Genomic DNA, 16,220 nt, shown 5'->3' on the forward strand with positions numbered 1-16,220 from the left:
TGCTTGTTCAAGAGCCTCCTAGAAGGTGAGGAAAAATTCCACAGTAAGCCCATCCCAACCGGGAGACCGCCAAAGGCCCAAAGCAAGCAACGCAGTATGCAATTATGAGGCAGTGAAGGGCTCCTCAAGACAACATGCATCTTGCCATGATATGATCGGACTAACAAAGGAAAGCATCAATTGATGCGCATCGACAGGTGTTTGCTGCTCTTATACAAGAGAGTTGGTTGAAGCTCATGCCGAACCAACATCAATAAGCCTGAGTAATCTTGCAAACCAGCATATGCAATCTGATATCCTGCAAAATAAGAACACTGACTAGCAAAGTCATGCTGATTGTGTTCTTGCAAAACAACTATATCTGCCCTATATGTATGTACATAGTGCCAGGTTAGTCGCCATTTATCAAGGTTATATAACCCACGCACATTGTATGAAATGCATTTAATGTGATTGTGCATCAGAAATCATATATACAACGGCAAGAAACACAGGGATCAAGTCTAGATGCCCATGTGGACATCTCCATCCACCACCTCCATGGCAGAACCCATTCGCTGAGTCAAAGCAAGAAACTTGTCCATAGAAACTGCCAGAGAGGTGGAAGCCTCACCCAAAAGCACATCCTTATTAGAGTGCATCGCCTTTTCCCAAGCATCAATCAACGTGCGATTGTCATTGCAGAGAAGCTGCTTAAACGATACATTCTTATTGCAGCAGCACCCCTGGGCTTCCATGGTCACACATTTGTGTACACATTGTCACCCCAGCTTTTGGTCATTGGCAACCGACTTATTGGGATGTTGTCTTTGGGAAGCTTGAAGGACACATTCCTGGATGTTCCTTTACTTCTTCTCTCATTGTTGATTGGAAAGTTGTCACTTCGCATTTGGCTTGGAATCGTTGACCATCCGCTGTGGGTAATTCTCTTCGTTTGGAGAGTCTGCACTGGAGCAGGGCCTTTGCTTCGACTTTGGTTCAACAGTCTCCTCGCCAAGCATATTTTTTTGCCTAGAAAGGAATCTGTCAGGTGCATTAGGTGCTTGGTGGCTCGGGTTACGATCTTTCGTTCGCTGATGCAGTGTCCCGTTTTCGGTTGGGTCCTCACTATTCTTCTCTTTGGCGGAAAATTCAAAGGATGCTTGCTGATTACTCACCCATTCCTCCTTTGGATGTGGACTCTCGCTTCTCTGATTGGAATCTGGCTACGACTAGATTTCCGGGCCAAAAGATGACGTTGCAAGTCCAAAATATTTAACCCTCCAAGCCGCTTGGGAGAACACAGCTTGTCCATAGAGAGAAGCCGAAGACCCTTCTTGGTAGACGAGGTCCGCCAAAAATGCTCTAAAATATTTGACATGAGGGACTGCAAGCGCAACCGAGGCCAGGATAACAAAGGCAAGTAAAACTGCACATAAGCCACAAGGATGCATTCGACAATCCTGAGACGTACATGAAGTGGCCACGTGGACAGTTTCCAATAATTTAACTTGGAATGTAGACGTTGGAGCACCCAATCCAGTTTTTGCATAGCCGATACATTCCAACCCAACGGGTAACCCAAATGGCGAACCAAAACATGTGGAGGAACAATCTCCCCAGGCCATAATATCTTATGCCAGTCACACTCCTTCAGGGGCAATAGCTTGGATTTACAAAAGTTAACTTTGAGACCCACTACCAATCCAAACAAGTGAAGAGTATGCATAATTTGCTGTACGTCATCATAGTGATTACGAGGCATAAACAAAGAGTCATCCGCATAGGCCTGACAAGCAAATTGCCGTCCCGAAGGTAAAGAGAGGCCATGTAGCCTGCCACTTGAAGTCAAGGAATCCAAATACATAAACAAGGGGTGAGTAGCAATCACATAGAGCAGAGCACTCAAAGGGCAGCCCCGTCTCACCGACCGTCCAAAAGGCCAAGATTCTGTAAGAGATCCATCCAGCAAGCCCACAGAAGTGCTGTGTGCATACAAGAACAGCACGACACGGGATATCCTAGGCCCAAATCCCAAGTGTTGCATGGTGCCCGCAATATAATCCCAAAGAACAGTATCAAAGGCCTTTTCAATGTCAACCTGCATGACCAATACATCTTGTCGAGTGTATTTTGCATATTTTATACCAATGATGACATTCGCGAGGTTATCAGTAATTTGACGTCGTGGAATGAAGCCGTATTGAGATTGATGCAAGCCTTCATGCAAAAAGCACTTGAGTCGGTTAGCGAGCATTTTTGCCATTAATTTATATACCACAGGCACAAGTGTAATAGGCCGCCAATGAGAGAATTCTTTACACAATGCATGCTTAGGTATCATCTTGAGCAAACCTTCTTTCCAAGAGGACGGTAGTTCCTACTGTTCCCAAGCTGTATTCATCATGAACAACAAAGGCATATTCAAATAATCCTAGAAGGACAGGGAAAATTCCACAGAGAGGCCATCCCAACCAGGAGCTTTCCATCGACCCAAATCAAGCAAGCTGGCATGCAATTCCGGCTCAGTGAAAACAGCCTCCAAGTCTTGAGCCTGCCGCATCGAAAGGATGGGAGTAACATGTGATAGAAACATACGACGCGCTTGACAAGCTGCACTTGTGGGAGAAGAAGGGGCCTCAAAAATCTTGCCATAATGAGAATGTAGGGCTAGTGCTAGCTCTTGTAAAGTGGAGGTCCATTCCCCTGACGGTAATTTAACTCTTCGTATAGCTTGAGACTGCTTGGAGTGATGCAAATGCCGGGAAAATTGTTTAGAAGAACATCCTTTATCTGCAAAAGATTGTTGTCGAGCTCGAGTCTGCCATTTGGCCAATTTCCTCTCATCATTGTGCCGTAACACAGTGCGAGCAGAAAACAACTCAGTCGCTTGAGTGTCAGTAAGAGAAGAATGATACGCCAAGTGCATGAGTCTGCTACAAGCATCCTTCGCCTGATTAACCTGTTCCCTTAATTGCGACAAATAGTCCTTTCCATAATCCTGGATAACACATTGAACACGCATAACAAAGCGGAACCAGGCTATGTCCATATCCACATACATCTGGGAGATCAAAGGCGGGATGAGATCCACAATCATAGCCCGAAAAGGCTCATGCTTGAGATAAGCATTATTGATATGCAAAAGCCTCTTCTTGGGCAGACGATCATTGGCATCAAAAGAGCCAAAACGAAGCTTCAAGCATACAGGAAAATGATCCGAAAGACACATAGCATAATCAATTCTCAACTCGCATACAAAGTCATCATACTGTTGCATGTGAAAAAGATACCAGCAATCTAGTTGAGCGCGATACATAGATTGAGCATTATGTTGAAAAGTGAATCCAGGCTCAATCGCATGCGATAGGCCACAAATCAAGCCCATTACATGTCATCATAAATTGATCCCACGATTGCCGTTCCGTATGAAGCATGTGAGAATGCCCAGTAGTATTATCTGCAAGGTTAGGTGCATTATTAAAGTCCCCACAGAGAAATGCATTAGAACGCCAACAATAAGAGGAGATAGCACTCCACAACCTTGCCCTATCTGCAGAAGCTGTGTATGCATATAAGCCTCCAAATTCAAAAACTTCTCCATTAACAATACATTGGATGACCATCCATCTCCCAGCTGGGTCATTGAAAACCAAGGTCGGGAAGAGTTCGTGTCGAATAAGTATAAGCACACCAAAATAGCCGGCCGAGCCTGCATAAGCTATCCAATAGCCTGCAAGGTAAGAGGTATGTACTGCAAATTGATGCTGGTTATGCTCCTGAAGAACCACAATATCCGCTTGACATGTATATACATAGTGCCAGGTTAACCGCCACTTGTTGTGATTGCATAACCCTCGCACATTATAGGAGATGCAATTCAAAGAACTATGCATTCTGATATGGTATATACAGTGGGCTAGGAAATGAGAAAATGGGAGATAACTCGAGTATCAATGTCCATCGACACATCCTCCCCGGCTGCAAGCACCTGAGGAGGTGGGTCAAGACCTGGACCCGGAAGATTGAAAGTAAAAGCACCTTGCGATGAAGAGGCTTCGCCTGTAACAACTTCCTTGTAAGAGCGGACCACCTTGTCCCAAGCTTCAGCCAAAGACGTGTTGTCATTACATGGGAGCTTTTTCTGAGCAACATTCTTCAAAGGGGCACATAATTACGAGAAGATGCCAGAATACGGGCTGTAGCAGCTTTAACAGGTTTCTTGGGCAGCATCCAAGTTTGGGAGGTGAAGCCTGTTCTTTGCCTTTGTCTTTAATATTCGGAGAGGCAGAAAGTGCAAGCAATTGTAGTTGTTTCCCCTTGCCTTTATTCACCCCGGTTGTTGGAGAGGAGGTTGAAGCACCTTTGGTTTGAACTTCAACAGAAGATTTCGGATTTGAGTGAGGTTGAGGAGTAGGAACAGCTGAAGGCGGTGGTTGCAGGTTAGGTTTTGGACATTCGGACTGCATATGACTGAATTTGCCACATCAGAAACAAGAGTTTGCAAATTTGCCCCACTTAAGCTTAAATGGGTGCGTGCCAACCACTGCATCCCCAGAATCGATGGAAATACTTGCTGGTGTGGGGATATCTATGTCCCACAGAATACAAAAACGGTTGGTATTTGCGTCCAGCTTCGGAGGGCAAATGACTTTGCCCAACTGAGCAGCTAGCAAAGGAAGGAAATGACGCCAGGTGCGAGGAAAATCGACCACCTCAACCCAGACTGGACACTTGTGACGAATGAGACTCTAATAGTCCTTGGTGAGAGCCTAGGCCAGTACATGAGTCATTTGCGTATTGAAGAAAAGAGGAGATATTTCAAGCAAAGCGTCCCGAGTATCCATGTCGACTAGCAAAACTTCATAGAACCCACGGGCGCCGAAGTACACCCCTCGGACTGCTTGCCGCTTGAGCAGGAAATCAACCCATTGGCCTACATCCTGAGCCATAGGCATTCTTCCCGGGAAAAAAAGAATCACCGCGTTGAGTGCATATTGAGCAACGGGATCCATAAGCTCCTGTATAGGAATGTGCACTTCCATGACAGGAGCGGATCCTTCCCAGGCTTGACGTGCATCCTCGAAGTCCTCATACAAACATTCTTTGATAAAACTTAAAGCATCCATATCCGAAGATTCCATGGCCTTCCGACGCTTGTATATACACTGCTCGACCGAATCCATGTGAAGCTCCCACACACGCACAATCTCTTTTTTTCGGTTTTTTGATATTTGACTCCTATCGACACCGACAGACACACACAAGCTGGCTGTACTGGAACCTGATGCTTGAAAACTTTAATCAAACTGAAAACCTAAAGAGTTACAAACCTGCATTGGAAGGTGAAACCCTAGCTCACTGCTGCCTGCTGCCACACACACACACACACACACACACACACACACACACACACACACACACACAAACACACACACACACACACACACCACGCAATTGACTCAAAACCCTAACTGAAACCAACCTGCTGCTGAGGCTCCCGTGAGCTTTGAAGAGTTGCGTGCAGGCGAGGGTAGACTGCAGCCACGGGCTCACTGAGCAGAGAGCGCACAGAGTATGAGGCTGCGCAGGGAAGAACTGCAGCCTGTGCGCGACAACCACTTCTCACACTGCTCGCGACACACTGATGGTGATAGTTAACAACTCTCTCGCTTCTTGTAGTAGGCTGATGTGGTGCTGATTGTCTATGGTATTTGCATGCAATTTTTTAGATTCTTACCAGGTTCCTGGCTGTCATTACTGGCTATTTTCAACTTGAGACAAAGTTTTTCTACTTCTAATCCATCAATTGTTACTTGTCTAATTTATTAATCCACTATTGTTGGCCTTCATTTGTCACTAGCTCTTTGAGTTTCAATGTTTTTACTTATCCATAAGGTTGGTGGTACTAATCGATATACTTAAACTGAGAATTTTCTTTAATCTTTTATTGCTGGCCTACATCTGTCACTGGCTCGAAGTTCATAGTGATCAAAGGGATAGTCAAAACACATACGAGAAAAGGGAATACAATGATGGGTCAATCTCCTGTTGAGATAGACAATGATAAAGAGACTGATGCAAAGATTGTCTGAAAAAGGAAAAGGTCTTAATTGGTGACTCACCAAAAATGAACTGATTTCTCAACTGCTAAATTGTCCACATAGCCCAGTACCGGAGCCTATAAAAAAGTCCATACTATCTGAGAGCAGGAGCAAGAATGCCAAACCACCAAAAATGTTTCCCAAAAGACATAGAAGGGAAAGAGCTCAAAGAAGCTCAGCTATATGATCCAGCAAATTGCAAGAGACAAGTCCATAATGATGAGGAACCGTTTCAACGGACGCACCGCAACGAAGAAGAGAGGATGTCACATGGTGCCTTGCCAGAAAAGACCCAACTGGAAGAACTGCAAGCAAGCAGCACCATAGAAGAAGCGGACATTTTAAAGGCATCGTATTGCTCCAGATCATCCCTAGTCGTTTCCTCCACCATAATGAAGGCTGATGCATTTTCCAGATGCTATTTGCATAATCCTGAACACATCATGGAAACCCATTGTCTAGGAAAAAGGAAAGTGTAAATTGAGTGCACAGAAATCTGAGGTAGAGACAAAGGACCAGGAGCAGGGGTGGCACAATATGTGCTTTAATCTTCCAATTTTTCTGAATCATCTAGCGGAGTAATAGGCTCAAAAGGTGCCAAGGAATTCTGAATCTTTCTTCATAAGGGACGATAAGGATAGCCTAGGCCAAATTTAGCACAAGCGTCTACAAAAGATAGCACTTTGACCTCTATTATCCAATACAGTTTAATGAAGTAGACACCCTTTTTTGCAAGGAAATAAGCCTTCCTAGGCTCCTAGACAACTAATGGTTCATGAAGAACTTTGCTCCAATGAATTCTTTCCAAACGAAGCAAATTAGATACACTCGTGGCGTCCAATCAAGAAACTGTACAAACTTTTCCAAGCTAAAATCAGCTTTGTAGAGAGGACAACCAACAATCTTACCACCAAAATGACCAAAAACCACATCCCAATGCGTGATGGTCTAATCGCCAAAAGATATAGAAGACATCTTTTTTTTTTTTTCAACAAAAGATCCTTTCATTAGTTATGAGAAAAAAACTGCCCAAAGGGCTACAATGGACATCCTCCTATGTGTAGGAGTCTACAAATAGAGATAGCAGCAAGGGAGACTCTCCCTTGGTGCAAACGTGAAGCTGAGCGGATACAAGAAGGGCTACATCATACAATAGGGGGGGGGAAAGCCATACAGGTGGCCTATAGTGCCAATGGGGGTGTCCAGCACGCAGAGTGCAGAAAGGGCCCCTGCTCCAGGTAGAATGAAAGGCCTGCCGGCGCAGAATCGCGCGCTTAGAATCGCCCTGTATGCGATCATACTGTCCGCGCAGGGTGTGGATAATCTCCTGCCAAATAGCTCAAACTGTCTCTGCTGGGGGCTCCTGACTTCCCTCGAAAGCTCTGAAGCACGTAGCTCTCCAGATGAACCATAGGTAAGATTGCTCAGCAGCTCCCAGCATAAATCTCTCTCCTGTGTCCATGCGGCTGTCTTGAAGTCAGGTGGAGGGAACCTGCGAGGCTATCCCCTTGTGAGATGGATGGCCTGGCTAGTGGGCTCCGTCTCGTAGCTCAGGGCAGGCCCCGTGGTGGTGGACCAAGCTGCTGCTCCCCAGGTGTATACCCCCTCCGGTGAGAGAGAGGACATGATGCGAAGAATCCTCAGCCAGATCTGCTGTGCTTGTGGACAGTCCCACAAGCAGTGTCGCTGTGTCTCTAACTGATGTCCGCAGCCGCTGCAGGCCTGCGGCAAACCACTGTAGATAAGCCAACTGCCCACTGCAGAGCCCCTGTGTGCAACTAGCCACTGAAATGTAGATATCCTGCGAGCCTGATGACTAGCCCAAAGGCGGGTCCAAAAATCTGCTAGGAACTCATGCGTCAACCCCTGCAATCGCCAGTGCCCAGCAGCTGCTGGGATAGCTGAATGCCTTGCTGTCAAGATGTGCCGGCCTAATTTGACAGTGTACTGGAAAAAAGAGTGTCCAGGAGTATCCGTCTCAAAAGGATTATGCCATATCCACTCCCCCGGGTCCCACTGAAGACGCGCTCAGGGCCGAGCTCCATAAACCCAGATGCGCGAGTCTGTGTCAATCTCTGCAGGGTGCGGGTCAATGTGCCACTTCCGCGAAGTAGCTGCCACGATCCGAATGCGCTGGAAAATACAATCAGCAACCAGAGGGGACTCCTCCATCACCCTATATAGAGTGCCCTCTGTCTGGACCTCAAAGTAGAGGCATCTACCATCCTCTGTGCATGCTCTAACTGCAATCAAGATCTCATGGTGCGTGAATGCTCCCATCCAACGCGATGCCGCTGGTGCAAAAGGCGTATACCACTCCTCCGTGAGCGCAGCCTGTATATCATCTCTCATAGTCTGTCCTCCTCTAACTAGGCTCAGCTGTAGCTCCTCTGGTAAACTACTGAAGGCCTGCCACTCACCAAAACTGCGTGCTTGGCCAGCTGCTAGGGGGCCCCATGCCAGTCGGGGGCGCGTGCCCAGCATATACCCATGCCCTGTGCGAACTGCAGGACTCCATATCAAGGGCTGTCTCGCCCTCTCCTCGTCGCATGAGGGTGGGCGCTGAGATAAGCCAGGGCGGAGGAACTCCCAAGCTCGAAGAATGCTCAATGCAAAACGGTCCTCCCAGCCTCTGCTCAAGCCTGTCCTCATCTCTGTGAAAATCCGCCTGATCTCTGGGCCCAAGTGCAGCCTGCTAGGGGAGCTCGAGCCTGAAGCCTCTGAAAAAGCAACTCCTTCCACGGCTCGGAGCTTGGAAGGAGTCCTCGTACAATAAGCTTCCCCAGTAGCGCTCTGCTCTGATCCACTGGATCTATGATACCTAACCCTCCCTTGGCCAGGGGAAGGGTAATAACTGTCCAGGCTACCTTCGCCCGGGCAGGCTGTCCATCGCGCCCAGACCAAAGAAAGTTCCTGATCAGCCGCTGGACCTGGCTGATACAAGAACTAGAAAAAATCCAACAAGAAGTGATATACCACATAGTCGCCAGTAGAACCTGGTTTGCCACCACCACCCGCCCTGCTAGAGAGAGCCGAGCGGTGCTCCAATAGAGTAGCTTCCTCCGAATAGGGGCAATCTACTGCTCGGGTGACAACCTGACATCCCAAATATCACACCGTAGTGCCAGGGGGGATCCATCTGAAGCCGGGGTCTGGGCTCCACGCTGGAGTGGGGGGAGCTACTGATCCAAAAGGCCACTGTCTTGCGCCAATTGATCAGCGCCCCTGAAGCCACACAAAAAACCTGCAACGACTGCTCTGCCCACTGTAGATTGGCCTCATGGCCATGCAGATATAACCCAGTGTCATCAGCAAACTCAGAATCCAGCAACTCCTCTCCCCCAACTGGGAGCTGAATACCTCGCAACCCAACCTCCTCAGCCCTCAAATACATGCTCAATGCCTCTGCGAAGAATAGGAAGAGGAAAGGAGCAAAAGGGCATCCCTGTCGTACTGAACGAGTCAACTCAAAAATAGGACCACGGCCTCCTGCCATCAAAACCTGACTCCGTGCTGTAGAGTAGAGGGCTGAGACCCCCCAAATCCAACTAGCCTCAAAGCCCAGGCGAAGCATAGTCCCCTCCAAGAAATCCCAATCAACCCGATCATATGCCTTCTCAAAATCGAGAAGGAGAACAACCAAGTCCTCTCCCAGCAAACGAGCAAGCGCGGTGGCCTCCCAAAAAGTAAAGATGTTGTCAACGATGCTGCGCTCCTTGACAAATCCCGTCTGTGTAGCATGAATCAGATCCCCAAGGAAGGGCTGGATCCTCAAACTCAAGGCCTTAGCTAAGACCTTGTATACTGTGTTGAGGATCGTAATAGGCCTCCACTGCTGAATGTCATCTGTCACTCCTTACCCCTTGGGGATAAGAAAAATCAAGCCCTCTAAAAATCTCTGAGGTATAGTCCCAGTATCCAAAATGTGCTGGAAGCCCCTCCGAAGCCCGGGCCCCAATATCTCCAAGTACCGCAGAAAGAAAGCAGGAGATAGCCCATCCTCCCCAGGGCAGCAATGCCGAGGGAGGGGCCTCAGGGCATCCGCGAGCTCCAAGTCAGAAAGTGGCTCAGCCAAGGCAGCCCTCATGCGATCTGTGACCCTCCTCTGCACATGAGCCCACACTGTCTGCCTGCATGTCTCCCGTGCCTCCGTGGGCGGCTCTGCTGAAAGCAACTCCCTGTAAAAGTCTGTAGCAATAGCTCGAATCTCATCAGGCTCTGTCGCGACCGAACCATCCTGGCGTCTAAGCTGGTGCACCCCTGCTCTGGCATGTCTAGGGCCTGTGATAGCAAAAAACTCTCCTGTCACTCTATCTCCTAATTGAGTCCACTGAGAGGCCTGTCTGTGAAAATAGAACTCATGCCGAACCTCCTCAATCTCGATGACCTCCCGTCGGGCTTGACTCAACTGTGTCTCCACCCACTCACAGGAGGGCTGCTGCTCCTGAAGCTGCTGTAATGAGGCCAGGCTGCGTCTGAGTCGGCACTCGCACTCTCGCGTCTCCTCAAGTCGTGCCAAAGCAATCTCATGCATAAAAGAGCTGAGTGTAGTAATCCCATGGGCGCACTGCTCAGCTGCATCCAAATCCAACTCTGGCTCTCCTGCCATATATGCTCAATGTCCTCAGCAAGGCTAGCATCAGAGACAATCCTGTCCGGGATCCTCAGTTGGAGACTGGGCGGTCCACCAACTGGGCTCCTGAGGGTGCTCCTCTAAGGCCAGAATGACTGGCGCGTGATCTGAGAACGAGGTACCGGCCAAGATCCCAACAGCTCCTCCCCGAGCCCCAAAGTGATCAGATACATAGAACCGATCAATGCGTGAAAGATTAGTTCCTCCCTGCCGGCGATCTGACCGAGAGAAACTCAAGCTGCCTTGAGAGCGCAAAATAGCCTCATGCTGCCATACATCCGTGATCCTCAGAGTCATGCATAACTGCTCCCAGGCTGCCAGCTCTGCCCTCTGTACTGTCACATGACTCCCTCCCACCCTGTCGGAGGGGTCCTCAAGCATGTTGAAGTCACCTCCAACACACCAATGATCAACATCAGGCAATGCATCCGTGATCTGAGTCCAAAACTCAGCCCTGGCACTAGCATGGTTCGGCGCATAAACATTGAGCACCCCTACGTGCTCACCGTGTACCCTCAAAGTGACATACTGCGCCCGACCAGGCACTATAATCCTCCTATCCACAATAGCTTGCTGCCAAGAATCTGCAATAGATATACGTACACCACCTTGCCCTCCCATGGGGCCAAAGCCTGCCGACCAAAAAGTATCCCACTTTCCTGATAAAATCGAGTCAAATCTGCGAACCCTGCTCTCACTCAGATGGTGCTCCTGTAGCATCAAAATGTCAATACTGCCTCCTACCAAGCATCTCTGTAGCTCCTGACGAAGCCGACCTCTGTAACGCATAAACTGCGACCCGCCAAGGCCCTGCACATTCCATGAGATAACCCTCATGGATGACTGCTGGAAGTAGATGCTGACTCGGCCATACGGCGAGCTTTCGCCTCGGGCTTGGACGGGGAGTAATCCCCGTCCGACCGAGAGCGAATTTGCCTGCCTTGTGCTCCACAAGCACTGCGAATAACCACCCAGTGTCTATGGCCCATGGCCACTGCCTCTGTCTCGGAGAGCATATCCTCATAAATACATACATACCTAGGATCTCGTGCGAGGTTTGCCACTATATGAACAACTAAGTGACGAACCCCTGCAGAGTCCACACTCCCTGTGACAAAGAACTGTGCTAAATCCCACAAATGATCCAGCATAGTAGTGACCTCCAAATCACCAACATGCTGAGAAAACTCCACTGCCTGGCTGTGCAGAGTCTCAGTGGCACTATCTAGAGTCCACTCCCTATCACTGGATCCACATAGCGGGAAAGAGAAGGCCACTGATGAGTCAAGAGCCTCCTCTCCCCGTGCCTGCACAATCACCACATGAACTCTGATAGGTGCTGGCTCGTGCGGGCCCTCGACTCCAAATAGACGTGAAAAGGAGTGGTCGAAGGCGGCACATCTCTGACGCATGTCGAAGCCGACCAACCGACTGCGGATGGAGGTGAGGCGAGAAGCCCGAATCGGTATGGACGCCTTCTCCGGTGCACGGCGAGAATAACAAAGGTTACCCCCTAGTGATCGTCTCACTGAAGGCGAATGCCAGGAGAATGCCGAAGGGGGGGCGGAGGCGGGGGCGGGTGATGGCGAAGGGGGGAAAGGAGAGGATGGAGGCGGAGGCGGCGGGGGAGGCGAAGCGGGCGGTGTGGAAGAGGGTGGAGGAGGAGAGGCGGAAGGTGGGGCTGACATCTCCTGATCCTCTGCTGGAGCGGTGGGCTCCTGCTGGAGGGGATCAAAGCGGTTCCTCATGGGAACCCAATGCGGCTGATCCGGAGCTGGCTGCTGAGTCTGTCTGGGGGCAGGCTGTTGAGGCTGCCACCCTCTGCGACGGCCCTGCCCAGGCTGCCACTCAGAACCCGTGGCGGAATCTCCAGCAGCCGGCGGCTGTGCTGGCTGAGGGTCTGCTGAGGTACCAGCAACCTGCTGTGGCTGAGGTGCTGCTGATGGCCCAGCTGACGTCTGTTGCTGCGGTTGAGGTCAAGGTCTCCTGCGAGGGCAAACTTTGGCCAGATGGCCAACCTGCCGACATATAAAGCACTGATTCGGGAACCCGAATACTCAACCCTTTGATCAATCCATCCCCCGCCTACCAAAGGCAACCGTACAGCCTTTGGCAGAGAGGCAATGTCTGGGACCAATACCCTGACTGAGGGAAGCCCCGCAGCTCTGGCCACCACTGAAGCTGCCATCGGACCTCTCTCGAGAACCGATCCCACCAGTGAACCAATCCTAGACAGAAGAGGAAGATACTCCCGTCTGAGGCCAGGGAAACACACAGTGACGTGAAAGAGACGGGCGCCTCTCTCTGCGGCAGCTGCTGGGTCAAAACCAGGCTCCCAGTGAGACTGAAGAAAGCCCGAGCCCCCTTGATATCAAGAGGGCTCATAGCTAGAACCTGGGCGACGCTCTGCGTAGACTCGAACTCTATCTGATAATGTCCGCGGCCCAGGAGCTGCACATCCAAAATCTTGCCCACATCAGCAAGAAGGCGGGCCTGCAAAAGATCTCGAATCTCCCCACGACTGGGGCGGGTGCCAACAATCCAGCAGATGGTGGAGTGGGCCTGAAGCCGCTCCACCTCTGCTGCGAGGCTCGCTTCCTCTTCTGGCGAAAGAGAAAGCCTGATGGGGGTCTCCTCGGGGGCGGTCGGGGGGGCTGCATCCGAGTCCCTCTGAGGCGGGGCGGGAGGAGAATCCATCAGAGTCTGAAGCTGGGGCGAAGTCGGTGGTCGAAGGGGAAAAGCGAGTAAAATTCCTTTGAGGCGGGGAAAAAACGAGTAAAATTCCTTTGATGCCGACAAAAACACCCTCGGAACCTAAGGCTTGAGGAAAAAAAAAAAAAACCTTTCAGCCAAAAGATCAAGCACAACAAAGGGCTATCCAAAGCTAAAATAAATCCGAAATGGCGAGGCGAGAACGAGGGGAGGTGGAGGACGGGCGAGAAGAGAAAATCGACAAGCGAGGGCGAAATGGCAGGTGAAGGGGGGCGAGTGGCGAGGGGCGAGTGAAGGCTGAGGGCTGAGGGCTGAGGGCGAGGACGAGGGGGGGAGCAGGTAGCGAGGGAGATACGCAGGAACACAGAGAGCGGGGGGGGGGGGGGGGGGGGGGGGGGGGGGGGGGGGGGGGGGGGGGCGCGGGCTTCAGCGAGCACTTCTCAATCCGATATAAAAGACATCTTAGCACACATCTGCCAACATAATAGCCTAGGGCTGTCTCTAAGATACAAACTCGAGCAACAAAGAGGTCGTTCGTGTCAATGCATGAAAGTATATGCCAAGAATATTCAAACCATCATGCTATTTCGGAGAAGAAAGCTTCTCGGCTGATATAAGGTGTAACATGAGGGGCACCACGTGCCACATAAAAGAACAAGCTAAACAGACTTCAGACACTTCAAAACAACTGAACTAAAAGAGATACATTGCACACGAGACACGGAGTGGCAGAGTTCCACCCCAAGAGAGCACTGGCCCCAAATTGTGGCGCCCTTTCGATATTTCTTTATATTGCTTCAACTCAGTACAACGCCGGCAACACTGCTCTGCATCTCCACGCGGAAGCATGCCAGAGAGTGAGCCCTTGACACATATTAAAAGGCCCTTGGTCATCCAAAAGCAGTTTACATGAAAAGCATCAAGCCGAAAAGCATTTGGTCCAAAAGCTAGTGTATAAAGCTGCCATAGTGTTTCACTAAAATCCGTATAGCACTACGTCATTAGCACAAAACACAGGCATCCGTATAGCTGCCATGTCATCAGCATGTCAATGCAATATTCGGGCGTCCGTACAACTGCCACGTCAACATCTTCTACGCAAAGCTATTTGTGTGTGTGTGTGTGTGTGTGTGTGGGTGCTTTACTCTAGGCCCCATCGGATGGGGTCCCATAAGTTGTTGGGGGTTAGGGTTAATAATCCTAACCTAACTTATTATTTGGGCCACTCGTTGGGACTTTGTAAGTTCGTAAGTCCTCCTGCTTCTGTTAGAGTTTAGGCCCCTTGGCCAGGATTTGTAAGTTGGCCAGGGTTAGGGCTAGGGTGCCCAACCCTCTAGGTTGTCAGTGGCTTGACACGTCAGTAGTTTGTGACATCCCCCTTCTTGAAAGAAGAGTAATTGTCCGCGATTGCATCCGCAAAACAACTCAAGTTGGCTCAAAAATATCCGAGGGTCATTCCGAGCATCATTCAGTTTTTCATATTGGAGTTCTTGATAGATGCTACAAAAGTATGCTGCGAATCTCGTCGAGAAGAAACTGCAGGTACTTTGAAGAAACGCCATTGTGCTCTATCTGTTCTTGGTAGGACCAGTATGCTTTTAGAAAAGCACTTGATTGGAGCTCTGATACCACTATAACGGGAGGGGCGCCACGTGCCTATGGAAAAGAACAGACTGAACAGACTTTAGATGCTTCAAAACAATTGAACTAAAAGAGATACACTGCAGACAAGGCATGGAGTGGCAAAGTTCCACCCCAAGAGAGCACTGGCCCCAAACTGTGGTGCCCCTTTCGGTATTTCTTTATATTGCTTCAACTTAGTAGTACGCCGGAAACACTGCTCTGCATCTCCATGCGGAAGCATGCTAGAGAGTGAGCCCTTGGCACATATTTAAGGCCCTTGGACATCCAAAATTAGTTTACATGAAAAGCATCATGTCTAAAAGCATTTGGTCCCAAAAGCTAGCACATAAAGTTGCCGGCGCATTTCACGAAAATCCATACAACTGCCACGTCATCAGCATGTCAGCGCAATATTCGGGCGTCCGTACAACTGTCACGTTAGCATGTTCTACGCAAAGTTATTTGTCTGTGTGTGGGTGCTTCACTCTAGGCTCCACCGGATAGGGTCCCTTAAGTTGTTGGGGTCATGATTAATAGTCAGGATTATTAATCCTAACCCAACTTGTTATTTAGGCCACTCGACGGGACTTTGTAAGTTGGTAAGTCTTGCTTCTTCTTCTTCTATTACGGTTTAGGCCCCTTGGCCAAGATTTGCAAGTTGGCTAGGGTTAGGGCTAGGGTGCTCAACCCTCTAGGTTTTCAGTGGCTTGACACGTCAACAATTTGTGACATAAGGTGAAGGCCCTTTTTGGCATGTCTAGTTTTCCAAATAATCTTTATGGACGAAGACATAAAACAATTCATGTCCACTTTCCTCCACATTATCAATCGCAAATATAATTGAATTTATTCCGTAATAATATCTTGTACAATTCCATAAACGAACATGCAGTGGCCACGTAGAAAGTTTTACAACAGGGGAAGCTTTTGAATTAACCTTTGCACCACCCATTGTGTCATTTGCTGACATGAGATATGCCAACCTAACGGGTATCTCAAATGTCTATATGCGTGTGAATGAATTTCACCCGGCCAAATCAAACTATGCTAGGGCCGCACATTAATGGCTAAAATTTGGTTTTTCGAAAATTAACATGAAGGCCAACAGGTGCCCAAACAATTCCTATGCTTCCATTAACTTTTGTACATCCGATTTCATCTTACGAGGC

The 16,220-nt window shown here is 49.2% G+C and overlaps 2 protein-coding genes across 3 annotated transcripts in view; one reads left to right on the forward strand and one right to left on the reverse strand.

Moving 5' to 3' along the window:
* The window catches only part of LOC147426511 (uncharacterized), a 122,331-nt gene that overhangs the window by 17,177 nt on the left and 88,934 nt on the right, over positions 1-16,220 (forward strand). The window contains exon 1 of one of the 2 annotated variants that reach the window (XM_086498958.1): positions 5,496-5,629. The exons of the other annotated variant lie outside the window; for it this stretch is intronic. The gene's annotated coding sequence lies outside the window, so the exon portion shown is untranslated. Of the gene's footprint in view, positions 1-5,495; positions 5,630-16,220 lie in introns of those variants that run through there. 2 annotated transcript variants of the gene reach the window in all.
* On the reverse strand, positions 2,414-3,919 carry LOC147426513 (uncharacterized). Its single transcript, XM_086498213.1, has one exon. It carries the CDS (start codon positions 3,365-3,367, stop codon positions 2,414-2,416), a length of 954 nt encoding a protein of 317 aa, XP_086354339.1. The 5' UTR covers positions 3,368-3,919.

The sequence above is a fragment of the Adiantum capillus-veneris genome, chromosome 24, assembly GCF_014529385.1.
Source record: "Adiantum capillus-veneris isolate H3 chromosome 24, ASM1452938v2, whole genome shotgun sequence".
NCBI lineage: Eukaryota > Viridiplantae > Streptophyta > Polypodiopsida > Polypodiales > Pteridaceae > Adiantum > Adiantum capillus-veneris.

Coding starts and splice junctions, on each gene's coding strand:
- LOC147426513 (XM_086498213.1), bottom strand. CDS start 3,367: ATGGGCTTGATTTGTGGCCTATCGCATGCGATTGAGCCTGGATTCACT.